Source organism: Rhinatrema bivittatum, chromosome 3 (genome assembly GCF_901001135.1).
Source record: "Rhinatrema bivittatum chromosome 3, aRhiBiv1.1, whole genome shotgun sequence".
Lineage (NCBI taxonomy): Eukaryota > Metazoa > Chordata > Amphibia > Gymnophiona > Rhinatrematidae > Rhinatrema > Rhinatrema bivittatum.
In genome coordinates, this window is record NC_042617.1 from 593,273,250 (window position 1) to 593,299,589 (window position 26,340).

Genomic DNA, 26,340 nt, shown 5'->3' on the forward strand with positions numbered 1-26,340 from the left:
AGAAAGAACATGAAAGTCATTTAATTAATTTAAGCCATTAATCTGTTGGAGGAGACATTAAGGACAAGTTCAGGTGGCTTCCCAGAAGTTACAAACATGAGAAGGGTGGGGGATGTGGAAAAATGGGATTATAAATGAGAAACAAACATGGGGAGTGGGAAGAACATGATGACATTGAGATTGAGCATTGCTAAAAGCGAGTCAGTAATACACTTTTTAAACTTTGGTGAGGGAAGGAGAATTGTCAGTGCCAAAGAGTAAATTACACAGAATCTTAGCCAGAACAGTTTTCCTCTATCCTGAGTGCCCATCTGTTCCCTCTCCCCAACTCATTATGTTTGTTCTGCTTTCAAAGATCTTGTGCTTGTGATGGCAAAACTATGACACGAGTGACCAAAGTGGCATTTATCATCGTCTGGTAATGCTCATTAAGCCCAGCTCTCTCATAAAAACGATCCTGGCTTTAGTTTTGATGCTCACTAATGTGGTAGTTCCAGAAGTTTGATACTTTGCAACCTTTGCTGAAAAAGGTTCTTCACCGCAGCATTATGGAGTAGTTTGCCTTTACTATGTTTTCTCACATTGGTGATCATTCCTTACTCCATGAACAATGGATCCCTCACTTTATAAAATTGGATCGAGGAAGAGCGCTTGATGTCATCTACTTCGATTTCATCAAAGCTTTTGATACGGTCCCGCACAGAAGGCTTGTAAATAAAATGAGAAACTTAGGAGTGAGTGCCATGGTGGTGGCCTGGATTACAAACTGGTTGATGGACAGAAGACAGAAGACTCTCTCTGAAGAGAGAGCGGGGTTAAGCGGATTCAATTATTAGGAATGTAGACAGCTGGGTGGCTGGTGGGCATGAGGATCGCCTGGTAACATGCCTACTTGGAGCGAAGGTGGCGGACCTCACGCGTCACCTAGATAGAATTTTAGACAGTGCTGGGGAAGAACCGGCTGTTGTGGTACATGTGGGCACCAACAACATAGGAAAATGTGGGAGCGAGGTTCGGGAAGCCAAAGTTAGGCTCTTAGGTAGAAAGCTTAAATCCAGAATCTCCAGGGTAGCATTCTCTGAAATGTTCCCTGTTCCACGCGCAGGTCAACAGAGGCAGGCAGAGCTCCAGAGTCTCAATGCGTGGATGAGACGATGGTGCAAGGAAGAGGGATTCAGTTTTGTTAGGAACTGGGGAACCTTTTGGGGAAGGGGGAGTCTCTTCCGAAGGGATGGGCTCCCCCGTAACCAGGGTGGAACCAGACTGCTGGCGCTAACCTTCAAAAAGGAGATAGAACAGCTTTTAAACTAGAACAAAGGGAAAAGCAGACAGTCGCTCAGCAGCGCATGGTTTGGAGAGAGGTATCTTCAAAGGATACTAATGATGCATTAGAATTAGGGCATCCCGACAGTGAGGTTCCAATAATAAGAAAAGTTGTCCAAGTGAATGTAGCTAAAAAATTCTAACTTATCCCCATCAATTAAAAAGCAGAATGAAAATACAAACAAAAAACAAACTTTGAAATGTTTGTATGCTAATGCCAGAAGTCTATGAAGTAAGATGGGAGAATTAGAATGTATTGCAGTGAATGATGACATAGACTTAATTGGCATCTCAGAGACATGGTGGAAGGAGGACAACCAATGGGACAGTGCTATACCGGGGGACAAATTATATCTCAATGACAGAGAGGAGCACCCGGGAGGCGGTATGGCGCTTTATGTCCGGGATGGCATAGAGTCCAACAGGATAAACATCCTGCATGAGACTAAATGCACAATTGAATCTTTATGGGTAGAAATCCCTTGTGTGTTGGGGAAGACTATAGTGATAGGGGGATAACTACCGTCCACCTGGTCAAGATGGTGAGACGGACAGTGAAATGCTAAGAGAAATTAGGGAAGCTAACCAAATTGGTAGTGCGATAATAATGGGAGACTTCAATTACCTTAAATTAAATTGAGATACGTGGTGTTTTTAAATTATTAGAAAAAACTTTTACGCTGTGCATATCAAAATTTACTTTAGAAATTTAAGGACCATCATACCACCCAGTGCTCACAAGTCAGACTTGCATTTCATGCACTTCATATGGGTCACTTTTAATCAACTGGTCCATGTAGCTCCACTCAATTTTTATGAATTTTTTAAATATTTTTCAAGTGAATTTTAAAAAGAAGAAAAACTTCCCTTATTCATCCGTTGTCGGGGTCATTTTTCCATAGCTGTCGGAGGTACTCGTCCGACAGCTATGGAAAAATGACCCCGACAACGGATGAATAAGGGAAGTTTTTCTTCTTTTTAAAATTCACTTGAAAAATATTTAAAAAATTCATAAAAATTGAGTGGAGCTACATGGACCAGTTGATTAAAAGTGACCCATATGAAGTGCATGAAATGCAAGTCTGACTTGTGAGCACTGGGTGGTATGATGGTCCTTAAATTTCTAAAGTAAATTTTGATATGCACAGCGTAAAAGTTTTTTCTAATAATTTAAAAACACCACGTATCTCAATTTAATTTATTGCCCTCGTGGGGTTATTCATTAAGAGATTTTTTGGAATTTGGTTTACACTTCAATTACCCCAATATTGACTGGGTAAATGTATTATCAGGACACACTAGAAAGATACAGTTCCTGGATGGAATAAATGATAGCTTTATGGAGCAACTGGTTCAGGAACCGACAAGAGAGGGAGCAATTTTAGATCTAATTCTCAGTGGAGCACAGGATTTGGTGAGAGAGGTAACAGTGGTGGGGCCGCTTGGCAATAGTGATCATAATATGATCCAATTTGAATTAATGACTGGAAGGGGGACAGTAAGCAAATCCATGGCTCTCGTGCTAAACTTTCAAAAGGGAAACTTTGATAAAATGAGAAAAATAGTTAGAAAAAAACTGAAAGGAGCAGCTACAAAAGTAAAAACTGTGCAAGAGGTGTTGTCATTGTTAAAAAATACCATCCTAGAAGCACAGTCCAGATGTATTCCACACATTAAGAAAGGTGGAAAGAAGGCAAAATGATTACCAGCATGGTTAAAAGGGGAGGAGAAAGAAGCTATTTTAGCTATAAGATCTTCATTCAAAAATTGGAAGAAGGATCCATCAGAAGAAAATAGGATAATGCATAAATGTTGGCAAGTTAAATGTAAGACATTGATAAGACAGGCTAAGAGAGAATTTGAAAAGAAGTTGGCCGTAGAGGCAAAAGCTCACAGTAAAACCTTTTTAAAATATATCTGAAGCAGAAAGCCTGTGAGGGAGTCAGTTAGACCGTTAGATGATCGAGGGTTTAAAGGGGCACTTGGAGAAGATAAGGCCATCGCAGAAAGATTAAATGATTTCTTTGCTTCGGTGTTTACTGAAGAGGATGTTGGGGAGGTACCCATACTGGAGAAAGTTTTCATGGGTAATGATTCAGATGGACTGAACCAAATCACGGTGAACCTAGATGTGGTAGACCTGATTCACAAACTGAAGAGTAGTAAATCACCTGGACCGGATGGTATACACCCCAGAGTTCTGAAGGAACTAAAAAATGAAATTTCAGACCTATTAGTAAACATTTGTAACCTATCATTAAAATCATCCATTGTACCTGAAGACTGGAGGATAGCAAATTTAACCCCAATATTTAAAAAGGGCTCCAGGGGCGATCCAGGAAACTACAGAACGGTTAGTCTGACTTCAGTGCCAGGAAAAATAGTGGAAAGTCTTTTAAACATCAAAATCACAGAACATATAGAAAGACATGGTTTAATGGAACAATGTCAGCATGGCTTTACCCAAGGCAAGTCTTGCCTCATAAATCTGCTTCACTTTTTTGAAGGAGTTAATAAACATGTGTACTTGGATTTTCAGAAGGCGTTTGACAAAGTTCCTCATGAGAGGCTTCTAGGAAAAGTAAAAAGTCATGGGATAGGTGGAGATGTCTTCGTGGATTACAAACTGGCTAAAAGACAGGAAACAGAGTAGGATTACATGGACAATTTTCTCAGTGGAAGGGAGTGGGCAGTGGAGTGCCTCAGGGATCTGTATTGGGACCCTTACTTTTCAATATATTTATAAATGAGCTGGAAAGAAATACGACGAGTGAGGTAATCAAATTTGCAGATGATACAAAATTGTTCAGAGTAGTTAAATCACAAGCAGATTGTGATAAATTGCAGGAAGACCTTGTGAGACTGGAAAATTGGGCATCAAAATGGCAAATTAAATGTAATGTGGATAAGTGCAAGGTAATGCATATAGGGAAAAATAACCCATGCCATAGTTACACAATGTTAGGTTCCATATTAGGTGCTACTACCCAAGAAAGAGATCTAGGCGTCATAGTGGATAACACATTGAAATCATTGGTTCAGTGTGCTGCGGCAGTCAAAAAAGAAACAGAATGTTGGGAATTACTAGAAAGGGAATGGTGAATAAAATGGAAAATGTCATAATGCCTCTGTATCGCTCCATGGTGAGACCGCACCATTAATACTGTGTGCAATTCTGGTCGCCGCATCTCAAAAAAGATATAATTGCGATGGAGAAGATACAGAGAAGGGCTACCAAAATGATAAGGGCAATGGAACAGCTCCCCTATGAGGAAAGACTAAAGAGGTTAGGACTTTTCAGCTTGGAGATGTGACGGCTGAGCGGGGATATGATAGAGTGTTTAAAATCATGAGAGGTCTAGAACTGGTGGATGTGAATCGGTTATTTATGCTTTCGGATAATAGAAAGACTAGGGGGCACTCCATGAAGTTAGCATGTGGCACATTTAAAACTAATCGGAGAAAGTTCTTTTTCACTCAACGCACAATTAAACTCTGGAATTTGTTGCCAGAGGATGTGGTTAGTGCAGTTAGTATAGCTGTGTTTAAAAAAGGATTGGATAAGTTCCTGGAGGAGAAGTCCATTACCTGCTATTAATTAAGTTGACTTAGAAATTAGCCACTGCTATTACTAGCAACGGTAACATGGAATAGACTTAGTTTTTGGGTACTTGCCAGGTTCTTATGGCCTGGATTGGCCACTGTTAGAAACAGGATGCTGGGCTTGATGGACCCTTGGTCTGACCTAGTATGGCATGTTTTTATGTTCTTATGATCGGTGTTGGGACCAGTCCTGTTCAATATCTTTGTGAGCCACATTGCGGAAGGGATAGAAGATAAGGTTTGTTTTTTGCGGATGATACTAAGATCTGCAACAGAGTGGACACGCCGGAAGGAGTGAAGAGAATGAGACAGGATTTAAGGAAGCTGGAAGAGTGGTTGAAGATATGGCAGCTGAGATTCAATGCCAAGAAGTGCAGAGTCATGCATATGGGGTGTGGAAATCCAAAGGAACTGTATTTGATGGGGGGGTGAAGGGCTGATGTGCACGAAGCAGGAGAGAGACCTTGGGGTGCTAGTGGCTAGGCGATAGCTAAAGCCACAAGAATGCTGGGCTGCATAGAGACAGGAATATCTAGTAAGAGAAAGGAAGTGATGATCTCCTTGTACAGGGCCTTGGTGAGGCCTCACCTAGAGTACTGTGTTTCAGTTCTGGAGATCTTATCTCCAGAGGGACAGAGACAGGATGGAGGTGGTTCAGAGAAGGGCGACCAAAAAGGTGGATGGTCTTCATAAAATGACTTACGAGGAGAGATTGAAGAACCTAAATATGTATATCCTGGAGGAGAGGATGAGCAGAGGTGATATGATACAGACTTTCAGATACTTGAAAGGTTTTAATGATCCATGGTAAACAACAAACCTTTTCTGTTGGAAAAGAATCAGTAGAACTAGGGGTCACGATTTGAAATTCCATGGAGGAAGACTCAGAACCAATGTCAGGAAGTATTTCTTCACGGAGAGGGTGGTGATTGCCTGGAATGCCCTTCCGGAGGAAGTGGTGAAGACTAAAACTGTGAAGGATTTCAAAGGGGCATGGGATAAACCCTGTGGCTCCATAAAGGCTACAGGATGGGAATAAAGAGAAGAGCCATGGGGGTGGCTTGCTGGAATAGTGGCTACTAACCTGGTGATTACTACCCTTACTCAATAAGCCTTCACACGGTTAATGCAACTCCAGCATTGCTCTCTGCTTCAACGGCAGAGGGAAATGTGGAAAAGAGGATTTGGCATTCAGACTACAACCAACAAGGACTGAACTACACAGTCTGGGTAAACAAATAAGTGTGGGGGTAGCTTGCTTATTGCAGTGGTTACTACCCTAAACCAATTAAGCCTGATACTTCACTTTGAATGCATATACAGCGTTGCTCTCTTCTTCAACGGCAGGGAGAAATGTGGAATAGAGGATTTACATTCAGACAACATCCAACAAGGACTGAACTACAGAGTCTGGGTAAACAAATAAGCAAGGGGATAGCTTGCTTATTATGGTGGTTTCTACCCTAAATCAATTAAGCCTTATGCTCACCTTTGATGCAACTCCAACATTACTCTCTGCATCAATGGCAGGAGGTGGCAGGAAATTTGAATCAAACAGTTACCAACAAGGACCCTGAACTTGGTGGTCGGTGGAACAGATAAGTGTGGGGAAATAGGTGTGGGAGCTTGCTGGGCAGACTGGATGGGCCGATTGGTCTTTTTCTGCCGTCATTTCTATGTTTCTATATTAGATGATTTCTGAGAGACTGCATGTCCTGGTCGCAATGTTGTTGTTCCCAAAGGACTTTTCCCTTTACTACAAACAAGGGTTTGCAATCATAATGGTACAAAGTTTACTTATAGTTCATCCAATGGAAGTTAATTAAATTAATTAATTAGATTTTTCTTCTGCCTTCCAACCACTTGAAAGCGGATTACATTCAGGTACTGTAGGTATTTCCCTGTCCCCAGAGGGCTTACAATCTAAGTTTGTAACTGAGGCAATGGAGGGTAAAGTGACTTGCCCAAGGTCATAAGTTGTCTGAAAATCTCCTTGCTCCACTAAAGTATCCAATACATGGACCTTTTCCCGCAAAAACTGCATAAGACCATTCCAAGATGAAGTTGTCCTAGAAATCCCATAGATGAGTGATCTTAATTCTATAAAAAAAAAAATTCCCAACCACCAGGTAAAAGGTTCGCAATCTTTTTACTTGACTTAAGAGACATCCGATGGCTTTAACCTTGCTTTCCTGATCTTTCTCTTTCTCTCTCTCTGTCTCTAACTCAAAACCTAGAGCAGGGCTTCTCAAATCTGTCCTTGTGACCTCACCACCAGTTGTGTTTTCAGGAGATCCACAGTGAATGTACATGGGCTAAATTTTCAAACTCAGTAGATTTATTTCATGCATATTCATTGTTGTTCTCCTGAAACCCCATTGGCTGTGGTGTCAACAAGACAGAGTTGGGAAGCCCGGACCCAGCAGTAACTCTGTCTAATCCCAGTAGCAACTCTGTGTTTCTATTAGGAGTCCTCCCACAGTCCCCCAGGGCACAGCTTACATTCATTATTCATAGGCTGCATGTGTACCATGGCCGCCCTTGATTTAGGGGATAGCTGAGAGAGAGTTTTGTTAAGTTGCACTAACAAAAGAGATAATAAAAACTACACTCTTTATTGATCATTGGTGAAAGATTTGAACTGACCCAAAAATATAGCAGGCAGAGATGCACTGCTATTTAGTAACATTTTCATAGGTTTTTTGCACTTTCTCAGAGGTGAGAAAGCACAGAAATGGGATTGAAGTGTTTGTACTTTCCCCTAGAAACACATTTCAGCCAAGGTGAAATCCTGGTAAATGCTGAGCTTTTCTTTAAAGTAGCAATCAATTGTAAGCACACTTCCCTTTCTGATGTATTTTCTATGTAATTCATACTTTTAAAAAATTATTTATTTATTTAAGCTTTTTTTATACCGACATTCATGAAATGTATCATATCAAATCTGTTTACCAGGAACAGTGTGATATAACATTAACTTTAACATATACAAAGTTGCAAAAAGTTACAATAAAACAGGGGTAGTGGGCTAAGGAGGAGCAGAAGCTAGAAGAAAGATAGTTGTTGGATTCTTCCAGATAAAATAAATGCATATTACTCTTGGGGAAATTCTGTGCACAAAAATTCCAAATTCTGTGCTCAAAATTTTAAATTCTGCAGACTTTATATTGGTCAAAATAACACAATATGCATCACAGTCTTAGATTAATTTAAAATGTAATGCTGAAAAGTTATTATTCAAAGATGCAGAGTTTTAAATATTTTGAGCAGAATTCCCCTAAAAGTACACTGTAAGAGTGTCCCTTCCACTCGCTCTCCATACTCTCCTGGCCAGAGCCTTTTACTCTGCCCTCTCAGACCCCAACTTCTCCGCTCTTCACTGTCTTTCCTGTCCCTCTCCAGGCTCAATCCCTTCCACTCTGTCTCCACCCCAGCCTTCCTCTCTCTCATTCTACCCCTCACACAGGCTCCATTTGTCCCTCTTGCTCTCACACACGCACACAGGCTCCCTCTCTTGCACACAAACACACACACACCCTCAAACAGACCTCCTCTCTCTCTCTCTCGCATACACACCCTCCTCACACAGGCTTGCTTTCTCTCACACACACCTCTCTCTCTCTCTCTCACTTACACACCCTCCTCACTCAGGCTCGCTTTCTCACACATGCAAACACACACACAGGCTCCTCTCTCTCTCACTTACACACCCTCCTCACTCAGGCTCGCTTTCTCACACACGCAAACACACACACACACACACACACACACATGCCCTCCTACACAGGCTCACTTTTTCACACACACACACACACACCCTCACACAAGCTGCCTCTCTCTCTCAACACACATTGGAATGTGGAAACGAATTCACAGATGTGGCTGACATTTGGCTTGAGGAATTGAAACTAGAAATGGTTGGGGAACTGGGGAATGACTGATTTGGGGGTGTGCATAATTAGGGGTTGATTGGAGTGTGTTCTTGCATAGTTGAGGTTTGCCTGCAGCAAATGTGGGTAAGGATAATCTTTTTTTCTTGCAGGCCTTATGTTAGACGTTTTTCACTTATTGGCCCAATAACCAAAAAAAGAAGAAAATTGTGACTGCAGTTAGATTTTGTAATGTACCCCTTTATTTCATAGTCTCCCTCTCTCACATACAAACATACCCAGTCCCTGTCTCTCACACACCCTCACTCGCACATACAGACTCTCACTTGGGCTCCTTCTGTCTCTCTCTGTCACCACACAGTGCTACACTTTCTCTCTCTCTCACACAGGCTTTCTTGCCTGTCTCCTGTTTTCTTTGGTCGCGATTGGGATGGGTGTCACTTGTGGCCCACTGGGCCTCTTTGCTCCTCCGCTAAGAGTGAGATGAGCTCCCCTTGTGGCCTTGCCAGCCATCGTGACCTTCAGCCATGAGCAGGATGGGCTCCACTTGTGGTCCACCGAGCCCTCTTTCTCCTCAGCCACGAATGGGATGGGATGGGCTGTGCTCATGGCCCACTGGCCATCCTGATCGTCAGCTGCAAGTGAGATGGAGTCCCCTGGCAACCCACCAGCCATCTTGATATTCAGCCACAAGTGGGATGGGCTCTGCTCACAGCCCACCAGGCATCCTTGCTCTTCACCCGCAAGCAGATGGGCTCCACTTGCAGTTTGCCAGACTATTCTACAAATTCTACACAAAAAGCTAATTCTGTGCGAGAGAGGAATTCTACGGACATTCTGCTTTCTGCAGTAGTGCAGAATTCCCCCAGGAATAACATATATATGGCCTTCCATTCTGCATAAAGCAGGCACTATGTGTTCCTTCTGTAATAGAGTAGTTTTTCTTCTGCATTAATTTTTTTTCTAGGCGTAAAGGTGGTGGGGATGGGGGAGCAGCAGTTTACTCCAATTCCTTTTTAGCTTCCTGATCATTCAAAACAGGGGCTGAGATATGGCATCATGAGTCTTCATTTTCAAATATCCGGTTATTTTTTCCCTCCAGCTCACCTAGTCCAGATGCTGTAGTGAGAATCCTCAGCCAGGGATCTTACACCAGGTATTCTTCCAGAACTTTGCAATCATGGGCTCTAATTCTGGCCACTAGATGTCACCATTGCACAATGACTAGGACTACCTCAGTGGCTGTGAACACTGCCTCCACATCATTTCCAGCTGGCCCTGGGAACAGAAGACCTGACCCAAGAATCAAACCAAAGTTTTCCACCTGGCAGTGTGCAGGCCTAGACAGCCACGGTATGATTGTATTTGGGTATCCAAGAAAGTACTGGAGTAACTTGTACGACATGGCATTTACAACCCTAAACAGCCATAGCACAATCACCTTGCACTTCCAATAAGGCTAGAATGATTTGCATGGAAGGACCATGATTAAAAACTAAACTTCAGTGAACATAGGAAGAGGCTGTGTGATATTTAGAACAGCTTCACTAACCTTGGTGGCTGTCAAGATTATTACATAACTTACCCCTAGATTCATCAAAATGCTGTAATATCGTAGGCCTAATACCCGCAATAAGAAAAGGGTCGTGTTTAGGGTAACATAGCGCTTCACACAGTGCAGTAAACTTTTTGTGCCACATGATTCTTCCTATTTCACATCTCGCGCTCTGAGAGAGAGAGAATCTATAAGGCCTTCATAGTAATCAGTATTTATTTCTCTATAGGAGGGGCAGCTAATAGCTCAAGGTGAGTTGGTGGTGGTGGTGGTTTAGGGGCCAGTTTTACATACAGAGTGAGACGTATGAACAGCGTGTTACACCTCGGTGAAGATTTGACATCATTTGGAGTGAGGAAAGTCTCACAAAGATGAGATTTCTAGAATGTTCTCTTGCCCTAGCTTGATGGACTCTGTAACATGCAAAGGCATGCATTATGCTATCGCATGGTGCGATATTGCACCTCATTTTCATAAATCCCACCCAAACTCATCCCTAATCCCGTCCATTCCCAAAATTTGCATTCTCGCCGTACGCTAGTGCTATTATCGCATGCATTAACGCCATAACGCATTCTGATAAATGACCCTGTGTGTATATAATTTCTGTGTAAGCTGAAATGTTAGGGGTTTTTACATTTTATGTTATTTCTTCTTCTCTTCCTGCTCAGCTATTCTCAGCTCCTTCCTCTCTCTTTGTGCGTCCAGTTAAGAAGAATTCTGATTCTTAACTGGACCTATGAGGAAGAATTGGGAGCAGAAAGCAAAGGTGCCAAAAGGAATGAAAGCAATGTTTATAAATAATTTTGTTTTATTTAGACTTTCTAATTGCTCATATCTCAGAAGCCGTATGATTAAGAGGAATTTAATGTCAATAGAGGGTCACAAGACTTTGAAAAAGGTTACGTTTCATTAGCACTGGTGCTAACAGCTGCCTCCACTGGATGGGCCCATCAGTGCTTCCACAGGAGTCTCCTCCTGATGGTCTGCGTGAACCACATTCGTGCCAGGACAGGGGAAGGAAATCATCTAACTTGACGTCTGTCCATTTTATGGCTCTTCTTTTCGTACAGTGGGATCAGCCTCTATAACTGAATGGGCAGATAAAGCTTGATAACTGGTTTAGCAAACAGTGTTCATCGCTATAGGGCCACATGAACACCAGGCTTCCCTGGCCCTTGGCAACTCTAAAAAAAAAAACTATTTTGCCCACCAGCTATTTATTAGATTTTAAATTACACCAAACAAGCATAGACTTGTCGCTTGCAACATGATAAACCACATACAATCTAAATATAAAAAAGAAATAATTTAGGAAATAAATCATACATATGGTGTATCGATTAGACCCCCAAAAATTAAAAAGGGAATAGAATCAATATGAATCATAAACAAAATACAATAATTGAGAGGCAATAACGAATCCTATTACACTTCATGAGTCATTGGAATACATATCCAGCGCAGCTCACTGCTTCAACCGCAGGAGGGAATGAAGAAAGGATTTATATTCAGACAACAACCAATAAGGACTGAATTGCACAGGCTGGGTAAACAAGCGTGGGAGTAGCTTGCTTATTACGGCAGTTACTACCCCAAAACAATTAGCAAGATACTTCATTTAGATGCAGCACCAGCACTGCTATCTATATTGACGGCGGGGGTGGAAGGGAAATAGAACCAAAAAGTTACTTATAATGGCCAAGAGTAACATCTAAGTATGAAAAAAATAAGTGCGAAAGCTTGCTGGGCAGACTGGATGGGCCGTTTGGTCTTCTTCTGCCGTCATTTCTATGTTTCTATTCCTACCTTCTCACATTGAAAAATGTAACCATGTTCTTCTTGGAATCCAGAAAGCCTCTAAGCTGTTGAGGTGTGAGGAACGCGTACTTAACATTACAGTATTCTATTATACGCTTACAAGGGTAATAGAGAAAGACAGATGTGTCTCCTGGGACATGTCTAGAAACAATGTCCTGCTTTCCTGTATGGTTGTAGCCACATCAGAGCAAGCACCAACTTTAATTTATTTATTTATGTATTTAGAATTTTTATATACCGAAATTCTTGTTGGGAAACAAATCAGTCCGGTTTACAGGTAACAACAATAATGCCGCGGGACGGGAAACAGTGCCCCTGACTTTACAAGAAACATATTAAACAAGGCTTTACATAACATAGGGGTAGATTTTAAAAAGCATTTACTCGAGCAAAACTGGTTTTTGCTCGAGTAAATACACTTTACTCAAGTAAGTGGGCTTTTCAAAATTGCTACAATATATGCCATTGAATTGTCCATAGGATTTACTCAAGTAAATGCACTTTACTCGAGTAAATAGCTTTTGAAAATTGCTACGATAGTATGTCACTTTTACATGCGTAACTCCTTTGAAAATGACCCCCATAATGAATAGTAACGATTCAAGGAAACTTCATAAGGTAACTTCTCTGGGTTAGGGACAAACTGGATGGTTTTAGATAAAGATGAACTAAGTCTGGTTAAATTTTTAACTTGGTTAGATTTCCCTGAAGTGTACACAATAAATACAATATAAAAATAAAGTAAAAATTGGAATTGAAATTAACTACTTAAATGAGGTAAAAATACAATAACATGTAACAGATAAATAAAGAAGCGAAGGCAGATTGTGTAACGAAGTCTTTTGGGTGGTGAAATCTGGAAACACAAGTGATCCAGCTATCATAGAGTGATCTAAGTCATAGAGTAACATAAGGCATAAACAATAGGGAAATGAGGTGACATAATTTTATGAATTAACATAAGGCCTAAACATTAATGTCTTAAGTTGACATAAGTCATAGAGTAACATGAGGCCGTCATAACGTGATATAGGGGTGGAAGGGGGAAAAGGGTCGAAGATGGAAGGTGATGGAGAGCAGACTGCGGGCAGACTGCGAGGGTTGAGTTGCTTATGTGTCTGTGAAAGCTTGGCTAAAGAGCCAGGTTTTTAGCTTTTTTTTGAAGACCGGATGGCTTGATTCTAGTCTTAAGTCTGGGGGGAGAGTGTTCCAATGATGAGGTCTAGCAGTTGATAGAGCTCGTTTCCTTCGTGATGTTTTTGCGGGTGGGGCATACAGTGTACCTTTGTATGCGCTTCTGATGGGTCGTGAGGAGGTATGAGGTCGAAGTTGCGTCTTTAAATTGATGGGCGAGATGTTGTGAATTGATTTATGAATGATGGTTAGGATTTTGAAAAGGATCCTATATTTGATGGGAAGCCAATGTAGGTTACGGAGTATGGGTGTGATGTGTTCCCTTTTGTTAGAGTTAGTGAGAATTCTGGCGGCGGCATTCTGGACCATCTCTAGGGGTTTGATAGAGTTGAGAGGAAGACCGAGTAAGAGAGAGTTGCAATAGTCAATCTTTGTAAGAACAATTGCTTGAAGTACAAGGCGGAAGTCGTTGAAGTGAAGGAGGGATTTAAGTTTTTTTAGGACTTGCAATTTGTAAAAGAGGTCCTTGGTCGTGTTGTTTATAAAATTTTTTAAATTTAGTAGATTGTCCAGCCAGGCTCCTAAATTCCGGATGACAGGTGAGAAGTTGATATTAGGACAAGAGGTCAGGGAGAGATTAGTTGGGTTAGAAGGGGATTCATGGGTGATAATGAGCATCTCTGTTTTGTTAGCGTTCAGAACAAGGTTGAGACTGGAGAGTAGTTGTTTGATGGGTTGAATGCATTCATTCCAGATAGTGATGGTTTTTTGTAAGGACTCTGTAATTGGGATGAGGATCTGTATGTCATCCGCATAGAGGAAATAGGTGAGATTCAGGTTTGAGAGAAGTTGACAAAGAGGGAGGAGGTAGATATTGAATAGAGTGGGTGATAGAGAGGAGCCTTGAGGGACTCCCTGGTCTGATAGTACCGGGTGGGACTCTGTATTATTTATCCTTACTTTGTAAAACCTGTCGCTCAGGAAAGATTTAAACCAGCTGAGTGCAGACCCTTTGATGCCTATATTTTCTAGTTGATCGATGAGTATGGTGTGATTTACCGTGTCGAAGGCTGCAGATAAATCAAGAAGGACCAATAGGTAGGCTTGTTTTTTTTCTAGGTTTAAGAGGATGTTGTCTGTGAGTGAGAGGAGAAGGGATTCAGTGTTGAGACCTTTGCGGAAGCCGTATTGAGCTGAGGATAGTATGTTGTGATCCTCAAGGTATTCTGAGAGTTGTTTATTGACTGTTTTTTCCATCAGTTTGGCTATCATCGGTAAATTTGCGATAGGTCTGAAGTTAGCTGGATCTGTAGGGGAGGCGTTTGGTTTTTTTAGAAGAGGTTTGAGGATTGCTAGCTTTAATTGATTGGGAACCACTCCTTGAGATAAAGAGGTATTAATGATTTTAGATAATGGTTTAGCGATGGTATTCGGGATGGAAATGAGCAGGTTTGTAGGTAGAGGATCTGATGGGTGGGAGGAAGGTTTTAGTTTCTTGAGGATGTTTTCTATTTCAAGATCTGATGTGGGTTCGAAGGATTCTAGACTACAATTTTGTTGAGGCTGGGTTGTGAGGTGCATTATTGTAGAGGAGCTGTGGGTTGTAAGCGCACCAGTTAGGTTGGTGATTTTAGATTTGAAGTATAAGTAAACTGCAAACGTTGTAAAGCTAAATTAATTTGTCATAGTCATGTTTCCATTACATATAAAAGATGTTGACAGATTTCTTTCTGTGTTTTATCTGGATAAAGGTGCCCAGAATATTTAGTAGCATTTATCTGGGTAAAAATGCCGCTGAAGATACTCACTTCAAGTTACCGGAGAATGTTATTCAGGAAACTTTGCCCTTCACTGACTTACTGAATGTGGAAAACCAAAAATGTAGCAGGCTGAGCACCCAATGCCCTCAAGATAAAAAAAATATGGGGGTAGATTCTCAAAAGGTACGCACGTGTTTCCATGTACGTGCAAAATTAGCCCCCTCCCCCCCCCCCACGAGCGCCGGGTCGGCGCTCGGGGGGGGGGGAGGGGGCTAATTTTGCAAAATCACGCAGCAACGCATCGGGGCCTTCCCCAGTTCCCTCCCAGTCCTCTCCAATTAAGGAACGGACTGGGAGGGAACTTCCCAACCGCCCTTCTCCTTCCCCTTCCCCTAACCCTATCCTAAGTACCCCAATTTTTTGGTTTTACCTTTTCCTCCTGCATAGGAGCAGGAGCAAGTTGCGCGTGCCGGCACCGGTATCCCCGCCCCCTTTTAAAGCCCCGGCGCTTACACGCATGGCCGGGCCCGTTTTAAAATATCTGCCTGGCGCACACAAGGCCCGGCCACGCGCGTAACCCCCGGGATTTACATGTGCCAGGGTTTTAAAATTACCCCATGGTGAGGCAGGTGCCCGATTCTCCTCCCCCCACACCCCCCCCCCCCATAATAAAACAAATTGTTAGCCGAATCCCCGCCTGTGAAGCCGAGCAGGGCTGAATACCGAGTCCCTGTATTTCTGACAGCTACCGGCACTTATTATCCATTTATTTCCCTGGCTGCTTCCCCCCGGAGTAAGGTAAATAAATGGATGCAGGGCACCTGGAGCTGTCCGAGCCTCTTTCATGCACCGGTATGAGGGGTGGAGGGATGTGGTAAATAAATGGATGCAGGGCACCTGGAGCTGTCCGAGCCTCTTTCATGCACCGGTATGAGGGGTGGAGGGATGTGGTAAATAAATGGATGCAGGGCACCTGTAGCTGTCCGAGCCTCTTTCATGCACCGGTATGAGGGGTGGAGGGATGTGGTAAATAAATGGATGCAGGGCACCTGGAGCTGTCCGAGCCTCTTTCATGCACCTGTATGAAGGGTGGAGGGATGTGGTAAATAAATGGATGCAGGGCACCTGTAGCTGTCCGAGCCTCTTTCATGCACCGGTATGAGGGGTGGAGGGATGTGGTAAATAAATGGATGCAGGGTACCTGGAGCTGTCCGAGCCTCTTTCATGCACCGGTATGAGGGGTGGAGGGATGTGGTAAATAAATGGATGCAGGGCACCTGGAGCTGTCCGAGCCTCTTTCATGCACCGGTATGAAGGGTGGAGGGATGTGGTGAATAAATGGATGCAGGGTACCTGGAGCTGTCCGAGCCTCTTTCATGCACCGGTATGAAGGGTGGAGGGATGTGGTAAATGAATGGATGCAGGGCACCTGGAGCTGTCCGAGCCTCTTTCATGCACCGGTATGAAGGGTGGAGGGATGTGGTAAATAAATGGATGCAGGGCACCTGGAGCTGTCCAAGCCTCTTTCCTGCACCGGTATGAGGGGTGGAGGGATGTGGTAAATAAATGGATGCAGGGTACCTGGAGCTGTCCGAGCCTCTTTCATGCACCGGTATGAAGGGTGGAGGGATGTGGTAAATAAATGGATGCAGGGCACCTGGAGCTGTCCGAGCCTCTTTCATGCACCGGTATGAAGGGTGGAGGGATGTGGTAAATAAATGGATGCAGGGCACCTGGAGCTGTCCGAGCCTCTTTCATGGGCCGGTATGAAGGATGGAGGGATGTGGTAAATAAATGGATGCAGGGGACCTGTAGCTGTCCGAGCCTCTTTCATGCACCGGTATGAGGGGTGGAGGGATGTGGTAAATAAATGGATGCAGGGCACCTGGAGCTGTCCGAGCCTCTTTCATGGGTCGGTATGAGGGGTGGAGTGATGTGGTAAATAAATGGATGCAGGGCACCTGGAGCTGTCCGAGCCTCTTTCATGCACCGGTATGAGGGGTGGAGGGATGTGGTAAATAAATGGATGCAGGGTACCTGGAGCTGTCCGAGCCTCTGTATGAGGGGTGGAGGGATGTGGTAAATAAATGGATGCAGGGCACCTGGAGCTGTCCGAGCCTCTTTCATGCACCGGTATGAGGGGTGGAGGGATGTGGTAAATAAATGGATGCAGGGCACCTGGAGCTGTCCGAGCCTCTTTCATGCACCGGTATCAGGGGTGGAGGGATGTGGTAAATAAATGGATGCAGGGCACCTGGAGCTGTCCGAGCCTCTTTCATGCACCGGTATGAGGGGTGGAGGGATGTGGTAAATAAATGGATGCAGGGCACCTGGAGCTGTCCGAGCCTCTTTCATGGGTCGGTATGAGGGGTGGAGGGATGTGGTAAATAAATGGATGCAGGGCACCTGGAGCTGTCCGAGCCTCTTTCATGCACCGGTATGAGGGGTGGAGGGATGTGGTAAATAAATGGATGCAGGGCACCTGGAGCTGTCCGAGCCTCTTTCATGCACCAGTATGAGGGGTGGAGGGATGTGGTAAATAAATGGATGCAGGGCACCTGGAGCTGTCCGAGCCTCTTTCATGCACCGGTATGAGGGGTGGAGGGATGTGGTAAATAAATGGATGCAGGGCACCTGGAGCTGTCCGAGCCTCTTTCATGCACCGGTATGAAGGGTGGAGGGATGTGGTAAATAAATGGATGCAGGGCACCTGGAGCTGTCCGAGCCTCTTTCATGCACCGGTATGAGGGGTGGAGGGATGTGGTAAATAAATGGATGCAGGGCACCTGGAGCTGTCCGAGCCTCTTTCATGCACCGGTATGAGGGGTGGAGGGATGTGGTAAATAAATGGATGCAGGGCACCTGGAGCTGTCCGAGCCTCTTTCATGCACCGGTATGAGGGGTGGAGGGATGTGGTAAATAAATGGATGCAGGGCACCTGTAGCTGTCCGAGCCTCTTTCATGCACCGGTATGAGGGGTGGAGGGATGTGGTAAATAAATGGATGCAGGGTACCTGGAGCTGTCCGAGCCTCTTTCATGCACCGGTATGAGGGGTGGAGGGATGTGGTAAATAAATGGATGCAGGGCACCTGGAGCTGTCCGAGCCTCTTTCATGCACCGGTATGAAGGGTGGAGGGATGTGGTGAATAAATGGATGCAGGGTACCTGGAGCTGTCCGAGCCTCTTTCATGCACCGGTATGAAGGGTGGAGGGATGTGGTAAATGAATGGATGCAGGGCACCTGGAGCTGTCCGAGCCTCTTTCATGCACCGGTATGAAGGGTGGAGGGATGTGGTAAATAAATGGATGCAGGGCACCTGGAGCTGTCCGAGCCTCTTTCCTGCACCGGTATGAGGGGTGGAGGGATGTGGTAAATAAATGGATGCAGGGTACCTGGAGCTGTCCGAGCCTCTTTCATGCACCAGTATGAAGGGTGGAGGGATGTGGTAAATAAATGGATGCAGGGCACCTGGAGCTGTCCGAGCCTCTTTCATGCACCGGTATGAAGGGTGGAGGGATGTGGTAAATAAATGGATGCAGGGCACCTGGAGCTGTCCGAGCCTCTTTCATGGGCCGGTATGAAGGATGGAGGGATGTGGTAAATAAATGGATGCAGGGGACCTGTAGCTGTCCGAGCCTCTTTCATGCACCGGTATGAGGGGTGGAGGGATGTGGTAAATAAATGGATGCAGGGCACCAGTAGCTGTCCGAGCCTCTTTCATGCACCGGTATGAAGGGTGGAGGGATGTGGTAAATAAATGGATGCAGGGCACCTGGAGCTGTCCGAGCCTCTTTCATGGGTTGGTATGAGGGGTGGAGGGATGTGGTAAATAAATGGATGCAGGGCACCTGGAGCTGTCCGAGCCTCTTTCATGCACCGGTATGAGGGGTGGAGGGATGTGGTAAATAAATGGATGCAGGGTACCTGGAGCTGTCCGAGCCTCTGTATGAGGGGTGGAGGGATGTGGTAAATAAATGGATGCAGGGCACCTGGAGCTGTCCGAGCCTCTTTCATGCACCGGTATGAGGGGTGGAGGGATGTGGTAAATAAATGGATGCAGGGCACCTGGAGCTGTCCGAGCCTCTTTCATGCACCGGTATCAGGGGTGGAGGGATGTGGTAAATAAATGGATGCAGGGCACCTGGAGCTGTCCGAGCCTCTTTCATGCACCGGTATGAGGGGTGGAGGGATGTGGTAAATAAATGGATGCAGGGCACCTGGAGCTGTCCGAGCCTCTTTCATGGGTCGGTATGAGGGGTGGAGGGATGTGGTAAATAAATGGATGCAGGGCACCTGGAGCTGTCCGAGCCTCTTTCATGCACCGGTATGAGGGGTGGAGGGATGTGGTAAATAAATGGATGCAGGGCACCTGGAGCTGTCCGAGCCTCTTTCATGCACCGGTATGAGGGGTGGAGGGATGTGGTAAATAAATGGATGCAGGGCACCTGGAGCTGTCCGAGCCTCTTTCATGCACCGGTATGAGGGGTGGAGGGATGTGGTAAATAAATGGATGCAGGGCACCTGGAGCTGTCCGAGCCTCTTTCATGCACCGGTATGAGGGGTGGAGGGATGTGGTAAATAAATGGATGCAGGGCACCTGGAGCTGTCCGAGCCTCTTTCATGCACCGGTATGAGGGGTGGAGGGATGTGGTAAATAAATGGATGCAGGGCACCTGGAGCTGTCCGAGCCTCTTTCATGCACCGGTATGAGGGGTGGAGGGATGTGGTAAATAAATGGATGCAGGGCACCTGGAGCTGTCCGAGCCTCTTTCATGCACCGGTATGAGGGGTGGAGGGATGTGGTAAATAAATGGATGCAGGGCACCTGGAGCTGTCCGAGCCTCTTTCATGGGTCGGTATGAGGGGTGGAGGGATGTGGTAAATAAATGGATGCAGGGTACCTGGAGCTGTCCGAGCCTCTTTCATGCACCGGTATGAGGGGTGGAGGGATGTGGTAAATAAATGGATGCAGGGTACCTGGAGCTGTCCGAGCCTCTTTCATGCACCGGTATGAGGGGTGGAGGGATGTGGTAAATAAATGGATGCAGGGCACCTGGAGCTGTCCGAGCCTCTTTCATGCACCGGTATGAGGGGTGGAGGGATGTGGTAAATAAATGGATGCAGGGCACCTGGAGCTGTCCGAGCCTCTTTCATGCACCGGTATGAAGGGTGGAGGGATGTGGTAAATAAATGGATGCAGGGCACCTGGAGCTGTCCGAGCCTCTTTCATGCACCGGTATGAGGGGTGGAGGGATGTGGTAAATGAATGGATGCAGGGCACCTGGAGCTGTCCGAGCCTCTTTCATGCACCGGTATGAAGGGTGGAGGGATGTGGTAAATAAATGGATGCAGGGTACCTGGAGCTGTCCGAGCCTCTTTCATGCACCGGTATGAGGGGTGGAGGGATGTGGTAAATAAATGGATGCAGGGCACCTGGAGCTGTCCGAGCCTCTTTCATGCACCGGTATGAGGGGTGGAGGGATGTGGTAAATAAATGGATGCAGGGCACCTGGAGCTGTCCGAGCCTCTTTCATGCACCGGTATGAGGGGTGGAGGGATGTGGTAAATAAATGGATGCAGGGCACCTGGAGCTGTCCGAGCCTCTTTCATGGGCCGGTATGAGGGGTGGAGGGATGTGGTAAATGAATGGATGCAGGGCACCTGGAGCTGTCCGAGCCTCTTTCATGCACCGGTATGAGGGGTGGAGGGATGTGGTAAATAAATGGATGCAGGGCACCTGGAGCTGTCCGAGCCTCTTTCATTCACCGGTATGAGGGGTGGAGGCATGTGGTAAATGAATGGATGCAGGGCACCTGGAGCTGTCCGAGCCTCTTTCATGCACCGGTATGAGGGGTGGAGGGATGTGGTAAATAAATGGATGCAGGGCACCTGGAGCTGTCCGAGCCTCTTTCATGCACCGGTATGAAGGGTGGAGGGATGTGGTAAATAAATGGATGCAGGGCACCTGGAGCTGTCCGAGCCTCTTTCATGCACCGGTATGAGGGGTGGAGGGATGTGGTAAATAAATGGATGCAGGGCACCTGGAGCTGTCCGAGCCTCTTTCATGCACCGGTATGAGGGGTGGAGGGATGTGGTAAATAAATGGATGCAGGGCACCTGGAGCTGTCCGAGCCTCTTTCATGCACCGGTATGAGGGGTGGAGGGATGTGGTAAATAAATGGATGCAGGGCACCTGGAGCTGTCCGAGCCTCTTTCATGCACCGGTATGAGGGGTGGAGGGATGTGAATCACAGTTTATTTGTATTTTTTACGGCTGCTGGGAGGCATTGGGGCTCAGCCCTCTACAAATATATTTATGTTCAGTTAGGAGAGTAACTTTTTCTGGCTAGCGGTGACTATCAGGTCCCCTCACAAAGCCTCTTTATCTGGCTACATTTTGGCTGAGCTTTAGCAGGGGACGTTTTGAATGCTGCACGTCGTCCAGTGAACGCTTTGCACATCCACCTCACTGTACTTTTTGCAAAGATGTTCTCTATGTGACTCTGCTTTTAAAGATGTAAGCTGCCTGCTGGGATTCACAGCTGATAAATAGGGCGAGTTTGGGCCCTTAATTTAAACAAATATTAACTATGCTGACTGCCAGAACTAGTAGCTTTCATATTTCGTTTTGAGCAATGCAAGAAGTGTAATTTGTATATAGCTGAGAACGACTGAGTATAAAATAAATGATTTGTGTTCATTTCTGTTTCCTCGTACCCTTTCCCCCCCTGGATTTCAGAAATCGAGCTTTTCCAGTACAGAAAAGATCACAAAACTCTACGAGATGGGCAGTGAGCCGGAGCGCAAGATGTGGGTGGAGCGCTACCTCTCATTCATGGAGGACAGAGGGACGCCCATCAGCAATCTGCCTTCAGTGGGCAAGAAACCCCTGGACCTGCTCAGGCTCTACCTGTGTGTGAAGGAGATTGGGGGCCTGGCACAGGTGAGCTGCAAACCCACTCGGGAAACAGCCAGGATTCTGCTTCCTTTCCTTCTTTGTACTGACCGCAAACTCAAGATTACGCAAAGTAAACAGAGAGAAAGACTGAAGCTTTGAAACAAAAGGCAATGCATTCCCCATCACCAGGCAGGCACTGCACAACTTTGAGTGAAATCAGATGAACAGTTCCAGGGGGTTTCTTTTGGGGGGGTGGCCTTGGAAAGTTATAGTCGGGCAGAAGGGCCCCTGGGATCAGCACAGCCAGCGAGAGCTGCAGGAGACACCATGGGCTGCAGGCTGAGGAGAGGAGCAAAGATCAGTGCGGTCTGGAGGAGGTTGGAGCAGTCGCTTCCAGCCCAGGGGGTCCTCCCATAGTTCCAGGGATCCCCTCTGGATCAAGGGCTGCGTGCAAGTCAACGTCCCCTCACCGCGAGCCGGGAGAGGAGAAAGTAGTGGGCGGCAGGTGCTCAGGGATCAGCTCCCCAGAAGCCTTCATCCTGCCTCCAGCCGTCCCTTGCCTGTTACTGATCCTCTCCAGAGCATTAACGGTTGTAGGCCTAGCCTGCAGCAGCTCTCTGTAACTGCAGAGCAGCTACACTGATCCTGAAGGAGATGTGATTCTTAGCAGGTTGCAACTTATTGTATATCCGAGCGTAGGTCCCTTCTCCAAATGAGTTCCAGATTTCAGTCATTTACAGGAAAGATTGTCTTCCTGGGCACATGTAGCATTTCTCTGCACACAGAGTAGTTTGGCGCATTTTTTTGTACTGGAAAAGGAGCGTGCAGTGGAAATGGAAGCAAATTAGCAGGGTGTAGACCTCATTTTCACTTTACATTATACAATTAATAGTTTTTCCGGCATGGCCTGAATTACCTGCTGTAAGCAGCTATGGAATAAAATATGTTTGTAAAAGCAGAAATAGCTGGTAGAATTGTTTGCTGAAGGATTTTTTGCTCTTGCTGCCGCAGTAACATCCCGGTATATCAAACAGGAAGCTCGCTGCTGGCCGTGGCACTGCACAAAATGTTTGTGGTGCCCTCATTCTGCATTCCCCAGCTGAGGTAACACCCAGCGCAGAGCGGAGGGGCACCGCGTACACTTTAACGCACGAAAACCAATTCAGCACTTGTGTAAAAAAATGGGTGTTAATTAACAGTGCGACAGATTGAACTGCTCCCATCCTTCCCACCACACGAAGTGCCAGAAGCTTGCAAACCTGGACCAGGACTTCAGAATTTAATTATCTGGCAACAGTCGCTTACTTGGAAGCAATTTATTTTCTTTTATATCAGTCCTCAAACAATTACAGTGAATTGCAGAATAACACACAGTTGTTGTTATTATTGTTATTGCTTTTTAAATGAGTTTTTAGGAGCTGGAGTTTTAATTAGAACAGGAGGGTGTGCATGTATTTGCTAGAGATAAATTGTTAACTGTGTTCAGCACATGCTTTGGATGAGTACAAGGCATTAAAGGATGCAGCACCCAGAAGACACTCAACGGCAAAGCTTTTTCTGTTGCTATCAGCAAGTTCTTTAATGGCTCTATAACCCTAAATGCTGCCTGCGCATTACTGAGTGGGAGTAATGAGCATTAGTTAAGAGGTATGGGGGGAGCTTCTGCTTTTTCCTGTTTGCTTCCTCAGACCAGAAACCTTGCCAATTTCCATTTCTAGGTTAATAAGAATAAGAAGTGGCGGGAGATGGCCAGCAATCTGTGCATCGGCACCTCCAGCAGCGCAGCCAGCTCCCTGAAGAAGCAGTACATCCAGTACCTGTTTGCCTTTGAGTGCAAGACCGAGCGAGGGGAGGATCCTCCTCCAGAAGTCTTCAACTCCACAGATGCAAAGAAACTGCCTAAGATCCAGCCGCCATCTCCTGGTAAGGAGAGGAACTTTGCTTCCCGCTTTTCTGTGCACAAATCAAAATTGTATATGTAGAGGGAATGAAGGATAAACTCAAAACTGAACCCTTCATCCTGCCTCCAGCCTTCCCAAAATATTTCATGGGCGACCAGTAGCAGTCAGGGAGAAACGGTCCGAAAATAAAAACTGAAATCTGTTCCTGTGGTGTTCTCTGTCTATCTGCTAGCGGGCTTTCCTCTCACACTTACAATTTTACTTACATCCGTTTGGAAAGAGAGGGGGGTGCCTTTGTTTAAAATGTATCCTTGCTCCTGCGTGACAGTCCTCCCCCTAATGGCACCCGCCTGACCTGGGGGACAGACTGTCCAATCAGCTGGCTCCTGTGAGCGGAGAACCTGGCCTGACCTGGGGGACAGACTGACCAATCAGCTGGCTCCTGTGAGCGGAGAACCTGGCCTGACCTGGGGGACAGACTATCCAATCAGCTGGCTCCTGTGAGCGGAGAACCTGGCCTGACCTGGGGGACAGACTGACCAATCAGCTGGCTCCTGTGAGCGGAGAACCTGGCCTGACCTGGGGGACAGACTACCCAATCAGCTGGCTCCTGTGAGCGGAGAACCTGGCCTGACCTGGGGGACAGACTGACCAATCAGCTGGCTCCTGTGAGCGGAGAACCTGGCCTGACCTGGGGGACAGACTATCCAATCAGCTGGCTCCTGTGAGCGGAGAACCTGGCCTGACCTGGGGGACAGACTGACCAATCAGCTGGCTCCTGTGAGCGGAGAACCTGGCCTGACCTGGGGGACAGACTATCCAATCAGCTGGCTCCTGTGAGCGGAGAACCTGGCCTGACCTGGGGGACAGACTATCCAATCAGCTGGCTCCTGTGAGCGGAGAACCTGGCCTGACCTGGGGGACAGACTGACCAATCAGCTGGCTCCTGTGAGCGGAGAACCTGGCCTGACCTGGGGGACAGACTACCCAATCAGCTGGCTCCTGTGAGCGGAGAACCTGGCCTGACCTGGGAGACAGACTATCCAATCAGCTGGCTCCTGTGAGCGGAGAACCTGGCCTGACCTGGGGGACAGACTATCCAATCAGCTGGCTCCTGTGAGCGGAGAACCTGGCCTGACCTGGGGGACAGACTATCCAATCAGCTGGCTCCTGTGAGCGGAGAACCTGGCCTGACCTGGGGGACAGACTGTCCAATCAGCTGGCTCCTGTGAGCGGAGAACCTGGCCTGACCTGGGGGACAGACTGTCCAATCAGCTGGCTCCTGTGAGCGGAGAACCTGGCCTGACCTGGGGGACAGACTGTCCAATCAGCTGGCTCCTGTGAGCGGAGAACCTGGCCTGACCTGGGGGACAGACTGACCAATCAGCTGGCTCCTGTGAGCGGAGAACCTGGCCTGACCTGGGGGACAGACTATCCAATCAGCTGGCTCCTGTGAGCGGAGAACCTGGCCTGACCTGGGGGACAGACTGACCAATCAGCTGGCTCCTGTGAGCGGAGAACCTGGCCTGACCTGGGGGACAGACTACCCAATCAGCTGGCTCCTGTGAGCGGAGAACCTGGCCTGACCTGGGGGACAGACTGTCCAATCAGCTGGCTCCTGTGAGCGGAGAACCTGGCCTGACCTGGGGGACAGACTATCCAATCAGCTGGCTCCTGTGAGCGGAGAACCTGGCCTGACCTGGGGGACAGACTGACCAATCAGCTGGCTCCTGTGAGCGGAGAACCTGGCCTGACCTGGGGGACAGACTGTCCAATCAGCTGGCTCCTGTGAGCGGAGAACCTGGCCTGACCTGGGGGACAGACTATCCAATCAGCTGGCTCCTGTGAGCGGAGAACCTGGCCTGACCTGGGGGACAGACTATCCAATCAGCTGGCTCCTGTGAGCGGAGAACCTGGCCTGACCTGGGGGACAGACTGACCAATCAGCTGGCTCCTGTGAGCGGAGAACCTGGCCTGACCTGGGGGACAGACTGCCCAATCAGCTGGCTCCTGTGAGCGGAGAACCTGGCCTGACCTGGGGGACAGACTGACCAATCAGCTGGCTCCTGTGAGCGGAGAACCTGGCCTGACCTGGGGGACAGACTATCCAATCAGCTGGCTCCTGTGAGCGGAGAACCTGGCCTGACCTGGGGGACAGACTGACCAATCAGCTGGCTCCTGTGAGCGGAGAACCTGGCCTGACCTGGGGGACAGACTGTCCAATCAGCTGGCTCCTGTGAGCGGAGAACCTGGCCTGACCTGGGGGACAGACTACCCAATCAGCTGGCTCCTGTGAGCGGAGAACCTGGCCTGACCTGGGGGACAGACTGTCCAATCAGCTGGCTCCTGTGAGCGGAGAACCTGGCCTGACCTGGGGGACAGACTGTCCAATCAGCTGGCTCCTGTGAGCGGAGAACCTGGCCTGACCTGGGGGACAGACTGTCCAATCAGCT

General features: G+C 46.8%; 1 protein-coding gene across 3 annotated transcripts in view; it reads left to right on the forward strand.

Moving 5' to 3' along the window:
• The window catches only part of ARID1B (AT-rich interaction domain 1B), a 1,291,555-nt gene that overhangs the window by 1,144,776 nt on the left and 120,439 nt on the right, over window positions 1-26,340 (forward strand). For all 3 annotated transcript variants that reach the window (XM_029596714.1, XM_029596717.1, XM_029596715.1), the window contains 2 exons: window positions 21,828-22,031; window positions 23,705-23,909. In XM_029596714.1, the coding sequence (XP_029452574.1) occupies window positions 21,828-22,031; window positions 23,705-23,909 (409 nt within the window). The remainder of the gene's footprint in view (window positions 1-21,827; window positions 22,032-23,704; window positions 23,910-26,340) is intronic.